This window comes from Puma concolor, chromosome A2 (assembly GCF_028749965.1).
Source record: "Puma concolor isolate L17-30 chromosome A2, mPumCon1.1.hap2, whole genome shotgun sequence".
NCBI classification, from domain to species: Eukaryota; Metazoa; Chordata; class Mammalia; order Carnivora; family Felidae; genus Puma; species Puma concolor.
Window position 1 is genome coordinate 117,887,821 of NC_141668.1, and position 17,139 is coordinate 117,904,959.

The window sequence follows — 17,139 nt, forward strand, 5'->3', positions numbered from 1 at the left end:
CCAGGCTGTCAGAGCATGCATTCAGGTTACTATGTACCTATTCTGAAGATGAGTGAGGAGGCATATTGTTTGTTCTTTCCCACTTTAACATGATTCTGGTCGCAGGAGTCCTGTATATGTTTTCAGAATGAAAGCTCTTCTCCTAGGCAGAAACTTTGGGGTTTTTCTTTTAAGTCATTTCAAATCTTGGGGTTGAGAACCAGCAGCCTTAAGCAGATTTAAAGTCATAAAATGACCTCTGAGGGTGACTTAATCCACCCCTATTAATAAAGGTGAGGAGGACCAGGCCCAGAGGGGACATGGCCCCTTGTGCTCACAAGTTGGTGCTCACAAGTTGGTGACATGGCCGGCGGCTCCGGGCTTCTGGCCCTCAATTCTGATACCCTTCCCACTGTCATTCTGTGACACCAGGACAGAGATGGATTTGCTCATTTTATTGGATAACTGGAAAGAACATTTAGTTTTAGGTTTTAAAAGTGTTAAGATGACTAACATCTGGATTTTTTGGCCTCCTTGTTGTTTTTTTCTCACAGGGCTTTCAGCAATTGTGAGACCTTCTAGTATGAAACAGAGCACCAAAGGCATTTTCACTGCCGGTAAGAACTTTGGAAAATCTATGCTTGATGTGCCTCCTGGATTGAGTGGCCTCAGCACTCCTGATTAAAACATAAAGCTTTATCTGCATCCTGCAAGTACTTCTGAAGTGCTGAATTTTGATGGGCATGAACTAGGACATAGCAATGGCGTACAGACAGACAAAACGGAACTGTCATCTGGCCTAGAGAAGTCAAACCATGGGAGGTGATGTTGGAAGCCTTGCTCCCCTCTCAGTTCTCTGAACAACTCCTCATATACAGCTTGTCCCCTGGCTTTTGGATTTCTGAAAGTTGCCTGTGCATATTGTTGCAAAAGCGGCAGTACCTTGCCCTTCCCCCCACTGCCCCTCTCCAGAGACCCATAGTGGGTGCTTTGTCTGCCCTGCCCGTTTTCTCTGTAGTGGGTGCATGCTGCTGCCTCCCTCCGTTTCAGTTCCAGGCATCATCTGTGGACTGCTCGTTCTGGCAGGTTAGATTTTGGCTCTTGCACCCACCCTGCCCCACACACTCACCACTCCCATCCCTTGGTCCTAAGGTAGTTGCTTCGACGAAGTCAGTTGCCTGAGTTTACAGCATATGACTCTGCTATTGTGATTCATAGGTGAGCCACATCATACGCTTTGCTTTCCCTGCACCACTGTCTTTTCCCACGTAGATCATCTTCCATGTCTTGCAAGAGGGATCCCGTCTCCTGACTCTTGTGCCTTTTGTTTTTGCGGTGCCCGCTCTCATTTTGGGGAAGCACGCCATCCAGTCATTTCCTAAGAAAGGATGCAAGGAGGCAACTCTGGAGACCATGTACAACTCGAAATATCTTTAGCTTACCCTCACATGGAATTGACACTTAGGCTGGAGAGAGATAGAAATCATTTTTTAAAGAATTTCAATATTATTATTCCAATTGTCTTCCCACTTGAGGATTGCTATCGAGGCCCAATGCCATCCTGCTTCTCAGTCTTTCATGTGTGTTCTTTCTGGAAGCCGATTAGGTCTTCTCTTGCCCCAGGGCTCTAACATTTCTCAGGGATATACTTTGATAATGAATCTGTTTTTATCTATTTTACTGGGTACTCATTGCCCTTTCATTTTGAAAACTCAGAAAAAAAGAATATAAGAAAATGTTCTTTTATTGTTGCTTTAAGTTCTCATCTGTTTTCTCTCTTCTCTTTCTGGAACTCCTTTTTTTCAGATATTGGACTCCTTTGGTTTTGAAGAGCCCTTTGGTTTTCTTTCATCTGTGTTTTTGTTTTTGTTTTTGTTTTTGTTTTTATCTCTTTATCTTTTTGCTCTGCTTTCTGGGAGATTTTCTCAACTGTAGTTTCCAACCCTTCTATTGAGGTTTTTGTTTGTGCTATTATATGTTTTAATTTCCAGGAGCTCTTTCTGTTTTGTTTTGTTTTGTTTTTTATTCTCTGAATGTACATTTAAAAACATTTTTTCTTAAACATCCTGCTATTGTCTTATGGGCCTAAGCATTTGAACATAGCTTTGGATATTGCTACACTGCCCTCCAGAATGATTGTATCAATCTATAGTCCTACTAGCAGTAAAGGAGAGTTCTCATTCTCCCCCATTTTCTCCAGTACTTGGTATTGTCAAATGATGGACTTTCCTAGTTCAGTCTTTTGTGATGTGACCATCTACTGAGCCTCTCTCATGTGCTAGCCATGCAGGATACAGAAGTGAACACAACACCATCCTGCCTTCAAGGAGTTCATAAAGTAGATGTATAAATTTGCAGTAACAAGGGATAGATGGCACAGAGCTAACCCAGAGAAGCGAGTAATCTTCCAGCCTGATTCTGATCCCTGGGCTGAGATTGCCAGGAAGCTGGTGTGGTCACACCTCTTAACCTCTCACCCCAGCTGCCTGGATACCCAGCACAGCGTTTGGCCTCGAGGACACAGTGTTGCCTTCCTGAATCTTTGGGAAGATTCAGCCAAAAATTCAACAAAGATTTAGTAGCACATGTGCCAAATCTACTCAGCTAAAGATTTTGCTACCACTCAGGAGTGTATAGCTTTGCATTTCCAATTAAGATATTTAATCTATGATCCTGCTGGCTTATCCTAGCAAGGTGAAGATGAGGTGTCTTTGTTTGCTTGGGTGGTTCAGGCTATTAATCTGTGATTTGCATGATTGTAGCTTCTTGGGTGGGGCTGAATGCTTTTTTTTTTATTTTTTTTATTTTGAGCCTCTTGTGCTTTAAAGAAAGATTCATGGATTTTTTTTTAGTTGTGATCATGTTTTAAAATGTTTCTTTTAGAAACTAAATTAAAATTTTTACAGATGAAAGGACAGGATGTCTGAGATTTGCTTCAAAATCAAACATGGTGGAGGGAAGTGGGTAAGGGGTAGATAACACCAGATTGGCCATGAGTTGATATATTGTTGAAGCTGGGTGAAGAAATGAGACATACTGTAATATTCTATTATAGTTTGAATTTTTCTCTAATAAAGCATTTTTCTAAATCCATCATCATCTTGAGCATCAACCTGAAATGAATCTTTGGTCCTCTTTCCACTCATTCTTTCCAGTGGCCAGCAGAGGGCAGTGGGTGACACCTAACAGAAGCCACAGCCCAGTGTTTCCTTGTGGCCGTCCTAGTGCCCAGTGCTGATTCTCCTGAGTGCTCACTGCCTGCTTCCTTTTCCTTTCTAAAGATGCCTTATCGGATTGTGGAAGCCCAGAGTAACAGAATGTATGCAGCCTGCTCTGAGGGTGCAGAAATTGTGCAAAGTGTTGGGCATCCCTTCAAGGTCCATGGGTTTACTGACCTCACACTCTGGCTTCTCTGGTTTTACGGTGGTTTGGGGCTGTGGTGAAGGCAGCCCAGGCCAAGGGCAGGGGTTTATGAGCCCCAGAGACTAGGGTTCATATTCCAACTTAAGTACTGTGCCTTGGGCAAGTTACCTAATTTTTCTGAGTTTTAATTTCTTTTTTATTTTTTTTTTTTTAAATTTTTTTAACGTTTATTTATTTTTGGGACAGAGAGAGACAGAGCATGAACGGGGGAGGGGCAGAGAGAGAGGGAGACACAGAATCGGAAACAGGCTCCAGGCTCTGAGCCATCAGCCCAGAGCCTGACGCGGGGCTCGAACCCATGGACCACGAGATCGTGACCTGGCTGAAGTCGGACACTTAACCGACTGCGCCACCCAGGCGCCCCTCTGAGTTTTAATTTCATAGGGATAATTAAACCTGCCTCACCAGCTTGTGAAAATTACATCGTAGGATATATAAACGCATCCAGCACTGTGCCTGATCTTTCCCTTTTTGCTATTATCACCTAAAAGGTTTCGTGACCCCTCCTTAGAATATGCGTCTTTGCACTGTCATATTCAGATGGCATGAGCCCACCCATTAACCAGGTCTCCAGTGGGAGTAAACTACAAACAAAAGGGCCTGAGTGGCTGGTTTACTGTTTGTCTTCCCTCTCATTTCACATCAAGCTTCTGAACCTCTATGCTTCTGTACGTTGTTCTTTAGAAGTCCTTTTGTTGTGGTCATGGCTGTTGTTCTGCTTGCTGCACTAAGACAAAATCCACCAAGTCCTACCTGTGTTCAGTTTTTCAGCTAGCTGGTGCATCATGTGCAGGTGAGAATCCCAGTGTATTTGATGGAGTTTGTATTCGTTATTAGCCATTCTCATGCCTCCCTTCATAGTCTCCCACTTGGGGGGAGGGGTGAAAAGGAAGGTTCATACTTCCCCCTTAGCTAATGAATACCTTTTATATTGAAATATGCTTAGCTTCAGAGGTACATAGCTAACCAAGGAGCTAAGCTTCGGGTCAGAAGACCTGGACTTGTGTTGCAGTTATTCATTTGTTGCCTTTGTAACCTTGGTATGTTAATTAGCCCTTCTTCCTTGAAATGGAGGGGTTACTAATACCCAGCTCAGTACATGTTCTGAGAGGGTCCAGTATGTACCTAGTAGGTGCTTTATAAACTTGGGTGAGTCTAGATCTAAATTTCACTCTATTCCTAGGAAAGATGGAAGCCAGGCATCTATAACCAGCCCAGAGGATTGCCTTTTCTAACAAAGTGTTCGATAGCACGATTGCCTGTTCTCATGTGGTCTTACTACCTCCAAAGCCAAACACTGTTTTCCCCTTTTAGACTAACTCACCAGCAGCTCAGGAGAAGTGAAAGGCCATTTAGTCTCCTGATACTGGCCTGCTCCTCTTTTCATGGTGGCAGCAGATGGCATCACATCTCAGACTGGTCACAGAAGACCAGCTAAGCAATCTGTCATATTCTTTTTTTTTTTTTTTTTTTTTTTTTTTTTGAGAGAGAGACAGAGCACAAGCAGGGAAGGGGCAGAGAGAGAGAGGGAGACACAGAACCCAAAGCAGGTTGCAGGCTCCAAGCTGTCAGCACAGAGCCTGATGCAGGGCTCGAACTTGTGAACCACAAGATCATGACCTAGGCCGAAGTCAGACGCTTAACCAAGTGAGCCACCCAGGCGCCCCACAATCTGTCATATGCTGATCAGTAGCAGCCTTCCCGTTAACAACCTGCTTCAGTATTCTGGTATGGGAATAAGAGAGAGATGGTGGAATATAGTGATGAGAAGTAAGCAGAAGCCAGTGAAGGGGGGCCTGAAAAGCCAGGCAGAGGAATTCAGAGTTTATTTTGAGGGCAGAGGGAAGCCACTGAAGGATTGTAGCAAGACCTCAATGGCTACAAAGAATAGAGAAGAGAGGGAAAGGAGATAAAGCTATTGCTTGGGAAACTGATTAGCTCTGGTTGCAGCCAGTCAGTGGAGGAGTTAGGCAGTCTGAACTCAGGTCATTGCAGGCAGAGAGGAGAGATGTACACAATATTGAGAGGGCAAGTTACCTGTTCCAGATGATTGGAGGGACATGGGAATTGAAGGAGAGAGAGGAGTCAAACAGAATTCCCAGGTTTCTGGCTTGGAAAGCAATGGATGTTGCTGCCATTCCCAGAGGTGGGGGCAGTCAGGGAGGATGATGAGTTTAATTTCTGAAATCTTGCTTTATTTTTCCCCACCTCACTTCCTGGTCAGTCATAATTGACTCTGGAGACAGATACCTATTTACCTCTCTAGCTTCAAAGGATTCAACTGAATTAACAAAACAGGTTTAGTCTTGTTCCTAAAAAGTTTCTGACATACCTGAGGGGTTCCTTACCAGCCCTTTCCTGGAACACAATAGAATGATCATTGATTATCCTCTGCTTCTGATTTCTTATTACTAAAACACTTCTTCCATTTTTTGGTACCTACATATTAAATAAGAAGAACGTATAATAGTTATGGGTTTTTTTTTCCAGTTTATTATTTAACCCAAGAGTCCTTAAAATAAGTTGTACTTCTGCTTCAAGAGATTTTCTTCGTAGATAAGGTCTATGATTGGAAAATAATTGGAAGACTGGAGCTTGCTGATTTTCCCTCATAAATATCTGAAAAGTAGAATTATGGGAACGGAGAGACCTCTCACAACCTACTCCTGTCTCTGCCTCACATTGCTTCCTGGAGAACTGTGTCTGTCATCAGACCCGTCTTGTTTAAAGTCACATAGGGATTCATGGTCTTACATGTGAGTAACTTTGCTGCAGGTCACATGGAACAAGATAGAAATCAACAGAAGTAAAACCTTAGGAGCCATATGTTGAAGTAGATTTCTGTATGCTTCCAAAACAGATCTGACTTTAGATACTAATCAAAATCCATAATGACTCACTTTAGGTAGATAAGAATCTGTCTAAAGACACGGTATCTAAAGAGATATTCCATCTTTATCCTTTGGAGAAGGAGCAAAGACAATGACGGTGGTTCTAAATGTCTTCCCCCAAGACACATTCTAAATACAGACTTCCTAAATCACCATCCTTTTCTATAGAAAGAAAGCAGAAACCAAAAGTAGACTTAAGGTAAGCCAAGTAGAATTCTGTGGATTGTAAACTGTAAGAGCAGAAACCATAACTGTTATCCATACCAGTATTCCCAACAGCTAGCTCGGTGTCTAGTATTATATAGATGCTCAATAAATACTGGCCCAGTGTATTTCAGTGACCGAATAAATCAAAGATTCGAGGCTTTTGGTAGTAGAAAAAAAATCTCCATATGTACAGAAAATGCATATATCAGAAATTTGGTGAATTTTCACAAAGTGAACACTCATGAACCTAGACCCAGATGAAGAAATAGAACAGAACCATCCCCCAGACGGTGTGCCAGTCAAGGTCACTGTTCCTCCAGTAGTAACTAGTGTTTGACTTCCAATGCCTTGCTTCTGTTGTGCCCATTTTGAACTTTAAGCAAATATGTAGTCTCCTGTGTCTTTCACTCCCCATTATATCAATGAGATTCAACATGGTGGTGGGAGCAGCAATAGTTCATTTATCCTCATTGCCACGAGCCCACTGTATGATTATACCACAGTTTACCCACTCTATGTTAATGGTTTCTTGGGTTGGTTCCACTCTGGGGCCATTATAGGTAGTGCCACTGTGAATGTTTCTGTACCTGCCTTTTGGTGAGCAAACCTGTGCATTTCTCCTAGGTGCATACTTAGGGGTGGAATTACAAGATCATAAAGTATGTGAATGTTCAACTTTGGTAATACTACCTAATAGTTGTCCAAATTACACTCCCACTAACTGAGCTCCTGGAGCTCCTCCTTACTTGATACTATGTCTTTTTCATTTTAGGCACCCTGATAGGTGAGTAGTGGTATCATATTGGAGTTTTAATTTACATTTTTCTGATGGCTAACGAAGCTGGGCATTTGTTCCATGTTTATTTGGATATCCTCTTTTGTGAAGTGCCTATTCTAGTTTTTTTGCTCATTTTTCTACCGAATTGTCTATCTTTTTGTGTTTTTCATTTTTTTTTAACGTTTATTTTTGAGAGAGAGAGAGAGACAGAGACAGAGACAGAGAGACAGAGCATGAGCAGGGGAGGGGCAGAGAGAGAGGGAGACCCAGAATCCAAAGCAGGCTCCAGGCTCTGAGCTGTCAGCACAGAGCGGGGCTCAAATTCACAAGCCGTGAGATCATGACCTGAGCTGAAGTCGGACGCCCAACTGAGTGAGCCACCCAGGTGCCCCTGAATTGTCTACCTTTTCTTACTGAATTCTCTGTAAAGTCTGGATACAGGTCTTTTGTCTGATATGCATAGCGCAAAAGTCTCCCACTTGGTGGTTGTCACTTCACTATCTTGATGGTGTATTTTTTTAAATTTTATTTAAATCCAAGTTAATTGTATATAGTGTAGTAATAGTTTCAGGGGTAGAATTTGGTGATTCATCACTTACATATAACATCCAGTGCTCATCCCAACAAGTGCCCTCCTTAATGCTTATCTCCCATTTAGCCCATGCCCCCACCCACCACCCCTCCAGCAGTCCTCGGTTCTCTGTATTGAAGAGTCTCTTATTGTTTGCCTCCCTCTCTGCTTATATCTTATTTTTCCTTCCTTTCTGTTTTATTTATTAAATTCCACATATGAGTGAAATCATATGATATTTGTCATTCTCTCACTGACTTATCGCTTAGCATAATACACTGTAGTTCCATCCACATTATTGCAAATGGTAAGATTTCATTCTTTTTGATTGCTGAGTAATATTCCATTGTATATATACAGAACAGTAAAAGATGGCTACATGGTGATGCTCATGTACTTTAGGTATTCTTTATCCATCTTCTTTATCCATTCATCAGTCGATGGACTCTTGGGCTCTTTCCATACTTTGGCTATTATCAATAGTGCTGCTATAAACATTGGAGTACATGTGCCCCTTTCAATCAGCACTCCAGTATCCTTTGGGTAAATACCTACTAGTGCAGTTACTGGGTCACAGGGTAACTCTATTTTTAATTTTTTTGATGAGCCTCCATACTGTTTTTCAGAGTGGCTGTACCAGTTTGCATTCCCACCAGCAGTGCAGAAGTATTCCCCTTTCTTCACATGCTCACCAACATCTGTTGCTTCCTGAGTTGTTCATTTTAGCCTTTCTGACAGATGTGGCGTGGTATCTCTTTGTGGTTTTAATTTGTATTTCCCTGATGATGAGAGATGCTGAGGATCTTTCCATGTCTGTTAGCTATCTGGATGACTTCTTTGGAAAAGTGTCTATTCATGTCTTTTGCCCATTTCTTCACTGGGTTATTTATTTTTTGGGTGTTAAGATTGATAAGTTCTTTATAGATTTTGGGTACTAACCATTTATCTTATATGTCATTTGCAAATATCTTCTCCCATTCTGTCAATTGCCTTTTAGTTTGTTGATTGTTTCCTTCACTGTGCAGAAACTTTTCATTTTGTTGACGTCCCAGTTGTTCCTTTTTGCTTTTATTTCCCTTGCTTCCAGAGTCATGTCTAGTAAGAAGTTGCTGTGGCCAAAGTCAAAGAGGTTGTTGCCTATTTTCTCCTCTAGGATTTTCATTGTTTCTTGTCTTACATTTAGGTCTTTCATCCATTTGGGGTTTATTTTTGTGTATGGTGTAAGAAAGTTGTCCATGTTAATTCTTCCGCATGTTGCTGTCCAGTTTTCCTAACACCATTTGCTGAAGAAGCTGTCTTTATTTCCATTTTCTTTCCTGCTTTGTCAAATGTTAGTTGGCCACACATTTATGGGTCCATTTCTGGGTTCTCTATTCTATTCCATTGATCTATGTGTCTCTTTTTGATTACAACTTTGTAATACAGCTTGAAGTCTGGAATTGTGATGCCTCCAGCTTTGCTTTTCTTTTTTAACATTACTTTGGCTATTTGGGGACTTTTCTGGTTCCATACAAATTTTAGAATCATTTGTTCTAGCTCTGTGAGAATGCTGGTGTTATTTTGATAGGGATTATATTGAATGTGTAGATTGCTTTGAGTAGTATTGACATTTTAATAATATTTGTCCTTCCAATCCATGAGCATGGAATATTTTTACATTTCTTTGTGTTTTCTTCAATTTCTTCTATAAGCTTTCTATAATTTTAAGTGTATAGATCCTTTATTCGATGGTATCTTTGGATGAAAAGATGCTCTTAATTTTTTTCAGTCCAGTTTATCAATGTCCTTTATGGGAGCAGCTTTTGTGCCCTGTTTAGGAAATGTTGCTCACTCCCAACCTCATGCACTGTTATTCTTCTACCTGAATTGCAGTTAGAATATTAAGGCCGAAAGAATTCTTTGTTCCAATCTGTTGGTTCTTAACCTTCTGCAAATCCTGGCTCCCTGTGAAAATCTGACAAAAACTGCACACTCTGCACAGAAGTGCACACGTGCACACACACAGCAAACTTTCCTACAGTTTCCTCCTCACTTTCCTACAGACTGACGTTGTTAAAGAACCCTGAACTAGTCCAACCAGTCTTTTTGCAGATGGGAAAGTCAAGGCGCAGAGAGAGTGAGTCACAAACTGTAAGTTTGTGGTCCAGCTGCAACTAGATTTCAGGTCTCTTGACTCCTATTCCAGTGCTCTTTCTAACACAGTTCCCTCCTGCAGTCTTTCTGAGACTCACTCTGTCAGAGCCATCAAAGGGAGAGACCGTTTTCAACGAAGAGAGGTTTCTGTGCAGTAGCAGCAAACCATGGCTACATGGTGACGCTCATGTACTTTAGGTATTTACCTTAAATGTTATGCTCCAAGAAGTCTGTATGTAAGTTTGTGAAGTTGCGCTGGGACTTATCATGGTTGATGCATCTTCCTCTAGCTGTGACTCAATGCCCTGGGGTTGCTATGTTGAACCTTACTGTATGCACCACCTGTGTTCTGTTTAGTGTCTTGATTGGCTCCGGCTGGAATATTAAAAAAAAAGAACCTTACGTAATAAGTTTCCAGTCTCAATGCTCAACTGGGTGAGGTTCACCAAAGTGGTTGCTCCAGGGAGAAAATTAAAAGAGGCGGAGGCAGGGAAAGGAGCTCTGAGTTTCTTGACTACGCTATGTCAGTTTGCAAATAATCAGTAGAAAAGCTGGGCCAGAGTTTATAGAAGTATTCGCTAACAGTTTTCCTGATATGCTGCCTTTTTACCCACCACTGCCTGCAGTAGCTTCTTCGAAGTTTCTGAGTGGACTGGGCAGCTTCCAGGTAATACGCCCAGGTATTTTCAAGAGACCACTCAAACCCCCATAGTAGGAGTCTCCAGAGTTAATCCTGTTACTCATCCACAAAGCTTAAGGTGCACTGCCAGAAGTGTGTGTTTCAGACTTGCAACACACACCACAATTTGTATCTCATGATGAAAAAGACTGTTGGGATCTTTGGGCCACACCCTGAAACACAGACTAAATGATCTCATCCTCAGCACAAAGGAAGTTGAGCCCATAATACCGTCTGCAAATTGGATCCTATTAGATCTGACAGACAAATAGCATCCCATTATTCTATCCCATTTTACTTCTGTCCCATTGGCCCCCAGAGAGCCTCTCCTCCGGTTTCATCAGGTACTTGTGATTAAGTAGGTGGGGAGCTAGAACGTCACATATCTGGATGAGGTGCATCTGTCACATCATTTCAAAAGCGTATACCGAATACCTGCTATGTGCCAGGCACTGTACTAGATGATGGGGATACAGGGACAAATGAGGCATGCTCCCTGTCCTTAAGGAGCTCCCAGTCTAGGCAGAGGGACAGCTCAGTAAACTGACAAGCACCACGCAGTGTGGTAAGTGCTGTACGCGTGGCCAGCACAGGTGCTGTGGGACCAGGAGGACCAGCATCTGAATCGGCCTGGGGGGTCCAGGAAGGCACTTCTGCAGAAGGAATCTGAAAGGGGGATGGAGCAAACAGATGGAGACGGATGGAACTGATACCCGTTCTGGGCAGGCCGGTGGGGTACTCAGTGACACAGTGACAGGGAGCTGGGGGTGGTTGGGATGCAGGCACTGGGAGTCAGAAGGGGGGCTGCGGATGTCCATTTACATGCAGAGTTTTGTCTTTGTTTTCCTTTCTCGTTTTTAAAAGAGCTACTGAAGTCAAAGGCTGACGATAGACTTGATAGGCTTGTAACTCGAAAGATTCACTTATCCCATTAACTCAGGTACCTTTGGCATTCATGTCACTGTGGCAGTAATGCCTAAATCAGAATCTCTCCCCCTTATGTTGACCATGGTGACCCTTAATCATCTTAGGCTCTCAGGGTCTCCTGGGCCCCACCAATCAGCCCATCACTGCTGCCTTCTAAAGACAGGTCTCTGATGAGAATATCATGGAAGCTCTAGCAGAGTATCTGGTCATCAAGCCCCAACTTTCTAACCGTCTCTTCTTTTTGTCTTTTAGGCATGAAGAAAACAGTGGTTTATAGTTCACTAAAACTACACAAAATGTGGAAAGGATGGCTGAGGAAAACATCCTGATTTTGCTTGCTTTTATATGTTATGTGTAGTTGAATAAAGTGATCCTTTTTGACAGAACAGCGTTTGTCACTTTGACCCATTGCTTGAATTTGAAGATACCTTGGTTTGTATAATATTTGATTTTGAAACGTATGTGTTAGATATTTATCCAGGGGGGACCCAAATGCCTTTGAGGACTTACCATGAGAAGAGAAGAATCCTCTTTACATACAAAACCATCTGTGTCCTGCTCACCTAGGAGCTTTAGCTGTGGTCTGCGTTTTGGTACGTGAGAGTCAGTGAACGGAGAAATTATGCGTACGGTTGTGGACATGCAGCCCACAGGTGACAAGCAGGGAAGTGTGGCTACCTCTGTCTCTCAAGTCTCCTCTTCACCTGGCTTTTTCCATTGAGAGCTCACAAGTGTCATGTCAACATTTTCCTAGACCTAGGCTTTTTACATTTCTCTTTGTTCTCCTAGAAGGTGTATGACAGTGACTTGTGGGTGAGGAGCCTGTGACCATCCCTTGCGGAGCCTTCCCTATCGTAACAGGAATGTTTGAGTAATAGGCAACCCCCGCAGAGGGCCTTGAACAACAAACAATACATTAGCTCAAAGAACTGAAAAGCTAACGGTGTGGTGGGCTTCAGGGTTGGTTTGATCCAGCAGGTTGACAGGATCGCTCAGGACTGTTTCTCTCCAACTCTTCTCTCTGCCTTTTGTGGTGTTGGCCTTATGCTGAGGCTGGCTGCCCTCATAGTACTGAGACTGCTGGCAACAACTTCAAGGGCTATATGCTTCCCCATTTGCGTTTGGGGAGACAGAGCGGGTTCCCTTCAAACTTCCTCTTAGAAAAGCAAGAAAACTTTCCAGCAGCTCCCAGCAGGCCTCTGTCTGGTTTCATGGGCCCTGAGTGGGTCACTTGCCCATCCCTGAGCCAGTAAGTACAGAAGCATGGCTGATAAGCTTAGGCCTGAACCACTTGCTCCAACTCAAGAGCCAGCTGTCCCTCAAGCTCATGGACTCTGGGGAAGGTGTGGACGCCTGGACCTTTCCTGATGAGGTGACCCAAATCCTCATTCCTGAAGGAGCTGTGTCCTTATTGGATTGCTGTAGTTAACTCTTGTTAACTTTTACTGTTGAGCATGGCTCCAGGTTTTACGTATTGAACAGTGAGAATTTGATAGTGCTTACTATTCTGCAGAACATTTCTCATGACTCTTATCTTCATAGCAATACTATCAGTAGGCACTATTATCCAACTTATAAATGAGGAAACTGAAGCTCAGGTTAAGTAATTTTCCCAAAGTCACACTGCTAGTTAGATGGGAAAGCCAAGATTTCAAATCCAAACATTTGAATAGTGTGAATCGAGCTCAGTGCTCTTAACCACTGTGCTATTCCACAACTGAGCACACAATAGGTGCTCACTAAAGGGTACTGTTATTGTTGATATTACTTCCATTTGACTGATACCTGTCTTTTGGAGACTCTTTTATTCACTGCCCTGCAAAACTAACCAGTTAACTAAATAAAGCTTAAATAAAGAAATTTCTCTGATTTCTGTCCAGAATTGTTTAAAACACTGTTCCAAAATTTACAGTCATCTAATGAAAGGCCTGATCCCCAAAAGAGTGCTTCCTCACAAATTGAGAGTCATGGCTTCTAGTGATAACATTTCCCTTTATTACCCAGGTGACCTTGGAAAAAGCTTTGGATTTGGTGACCATAGCCTCATGATCAGATTCCAGGTCAGCTGTACCACAAATCAGCCAGGTGACATTGGGCCCTCTCTGAAGGAGTTGATGGTTGAGTGTTCACACTCCGCTCAAAGGTGAGCAGGCTTTGGGAGACTGGAGAAAACATAGTTGGCTAAGACCATAAATACAACAGTATCCAACACTGGTGGGCTGCCTTGGCCCACAATCATATGTCAGAACCCAAGTGACCCCTAGATGAATGTCAAAATGTCCATGTGGTCAGAGATATTCCTTCATACTTTGTCACATAACTTCTTAGTAATTCTGTAGCTCCCTGGGGGGTTGCTGAGGGGTCTCTAGGGCCAGAGTCTTGGATTGCACTACCAGCTCAATCATGAATTCCTTTTAGGTACTATGTGGCCGATGTGTCTTCAAGCCCCATGTCTCCCTCCTGAGCCTTGCCCTTCTGTTGTCCTGGAGCTGGCCGTCACCTTAACAACCAGATACCGCTGCATTAGACTCAGAGAAGATGCTCATTGCTCTAGACACTGTCCTCCCAAAAAGTTACTGAGCTAGTCTAACCCACAGAAATGCCCATTCTCCAAATCCCAACTTGTGGTAAGGAGCAAATGAATTAGTTTTATAGGCACAGGTGGGTATCTGTGAAAGTACTTTTAACAAGTGAAGGATTGAATGGAACAGGGAAAATGACCTGACATTTCTTCAAGGCCTATTCCCTAATTTATGCCTGAGGAAACAGAGGCACAGAGGAGTTAGGCCTTGCATGCCATTTCAAAGCTGGTAGATGACAGCCAGGATTCAAACTGGGCCATCAGTTTGCAGAGTCCTGCCTCTTAATCTCTTTGCTAAACTATCTTTCAATCACTTAGTGTTCATCCAGTCTGAAGAGAAGGACTAAGTGGTGTTCAGCCCGTTGCTTTATGAACAAGTAGGAGTTACCCTGCAGAGAAGGAAAGACTCTCCCGGGCACAGGGAAGTGCTCGTTCAAAAGCCCTGAATGGAGACATCACAATGTGTTTAGGGAACTAAAGCTAGCTCAAGATGAATAAAATGCCACGCAGATACTGTACAAAAGTGAGGCTGGAGAAATAACAGAAGTCAGATCATAAAGGTCTCCTAAGGCCTCTTAGTGTTATTAATCATTATCCCCGGAGCAGTGGAGAGCCAGTGGGGGACTGGAGAGTGGCCAACCTGGATTTGCATTTTATAAAAATCATTTTGTCTGCAACATGAAGAATGGATTAGAAGGGACAAGACCAATCATCCGAATGAGAGATAACGGCAACCTAGAGCAGACTCATTGAGAAGGGACCAAAAGGGACGAATTCAAGTGATGTTCAGGAAGTGGACTCAGTACAACTTGGTGGTTGAATATGAAGAAGGTGCCAGGGTTCTGGCTGGGGCAACTGGGAGAATGGTGTGCTATTTCTCAAACTGGGGATTCAGGAGGAGGTGCAGATTTGGGGTGGCATGAAGACAGTGATAAATTCAGGTCTCGGCATGCTGAGTTTGGAATGTCTGTGGGAGATGTTCAGTAGACAGTTGGCCACACAGGTCAAAAGCTGGAAGTGTAACCAGGAGAGTTGGCAGGTAGTAGATTGTGGGAATGGACGAGATTCCCCTAGGAAGTCTATAGAGTATGAAGAGAAGAGAGCCAAGCTCACAACACTGGGAAACACCAACATGAAACAGGCAGGAAAAGAAAGCTAAGGGGTAATGGACAGGTCAGAAGAACACCAAAAGAACAAGGTGTCGGGTCATACAGGGGACGGTGAGGAAGGATTAAATTGTATTACTGTTCCCCAGAATAATCTGTTTTCCTTCCCTGCAGTTCCCCACCCTATGGGAGGAGTAATTTTCTTCTCTCCAAGGACATCAGTTTGGCCTTATGACTTTTTGTGGCTAATGAAGTGGGAATGGGAGTGATATGTGTCACTTCTGAGCAAAATTTTAAGAGCCAGCCCAGAATTTACCATGTCTCATTTTCCTTCTGCCACAGGACTGGCGGTGTTCCAGATAGAGGCTACTCCATCAGCCTGGGTCCTCATTCAGTTGGGAGGCTCAAAAAAGGTTTCATGCATTCAGTTGATTTCTTAATTTTTGGCATGGGCACCCAGACATAAATGAGGGAAAAATGATTTTTTCAACAAACAGTGCTGGGACAAGTGGATATCCACATCAAGAGAATTAAGTTGAACCCTTACCTCCCACCATGTATGAAAATTATCTCAAATGGATCTAAGCCTGAATATAACAGCTAAAACTATAAAACTCTTAGAATAAAAGATGACTAAATCTTCATAACCTTGGATTAGTCCATGGCTTCTTAGACATGACACCAAAAGCACAAGCAACAACAAAAAAAATTGACGAATGGGATATCATCGAAATTTAAAACTTACGTGCTTCAAAGGACACCATCAAGAAGGTGAAAAGGCAACCCACAGAAAAATGAGAGAAAATATTTGCAAATCATATATTTGACAAGGTACTTGTACCTAGAATATATAGAAACACTTATAATTCAATAATAAAAAGATAAGTAACCATGTTTTAAAATGGGCAGAAGATCTGGATACACATTCCTGCAAAGAAGATACACAAATGGCCAGTAAGCACATGGAAAGATGCTCAACATCAGTCATCAGGAAAATGCAAATTGAATCACAACGAGACACCACTGTATACCCACCAGGGTGGCTATAATCAAAAGATAGAAAATAGCAAGCGTTGATGAAGGTGTGGAGAAATTGCAACCCTCATACATTGCTTGCAGGAATGTGAAATAGCACAGCTGCTGTGGAAAACAGGCTGGCAGTTCTTCAAATGGCTAAACATAGAGTTACCATATGATCCAACAATTCCACTTATAGCTATAGAGCCAAGAGAAATGAAAACATATGCCCACAAAAAACTTGTACAAGAATATGCATAGCACCATTATCCACAATAGCTAAGAAGTGGAAATAACCTAATATCCATCACTGATGAATGAATAAATAAAATATGGCATATCCCACATAATGGAATATTATTCAGCATTAAAAAAAATTGAAGGGGCACTGGGTGGCTCAGTCGGTCATAGGACTTTTGATCTCAGCTCAGGTCATTATCTCAGGGTTCGTGAGGTTGAGCCCCACATCAGGCTCCGAGCTGACAGTGTGAAGCCTGCTTGAGATTCTCTCTCTCTCTCTCTCTCTCTCTCTCTCTCTCTCTCTCTCTCTCTCAAAATAAATAAATAAACATCTAAAAAAAATAATGAAATACTGACAACATCCTACAACATGGATGAACCTTGAAAACATTATGCTACTATAGAGAGACAGAAATTAGATTAATAGTTACCCATGGCTGGAGGTGGGTAATGGAGGGCTTAGGAGTGACAGCTAAGGGATGCAGGGTGCCTTTTTGAAAATGTTTTTGAAAATGTTCTACAAGAGGGGTGCCTGTATGGCTCAGTCAGTTAAGCGTTGACTCGGTTTCAGCTCAGGTCATGATCTCGTGGTTTCATGAGTTCAAGC

At 42.6% G+C, this 17,139-nt stretch overlaps 1 protein-coding gene across 7 annotated transcripts in view; it reads left to right on the forward strand.

Annotated features, from left to right (window-relative positions):
- Window positions 1-11,974, forward strand: part of TAMM41 (TAM41 mitochondrial translocator assembly and maintenance homolog) — a 50,087-nt gene extending 38,113 nt beyond the window's left edge. For 6 of the 7 annotated variants that reach the window (XM_086697408.1, XM_086697410.1, XM_086697409.1 and 3 more), the window contains 2 exons: window positions 534-596; window positions 11,841-11,974. In XM_086697408.1, the coding sequence (XP_086553534.1) occupies window positions 534-596; window positions 11,841-11,917 (140 nt within the window). In that variant the 3' untranslated portion in view covers window positions 11,918-11,974. Of the gene's footprint in view, window positions 1-533; window positions 597-4,086; window positions 4,196-11,840 lie in introns of all 7 variants that reach the window. The other variant, XR_015248245.1, reaches the window with a different exon arrangement.
- The last annotated feature ends 5,165 nt before the right edge of the window (window positions 11,975-17,139 follow it).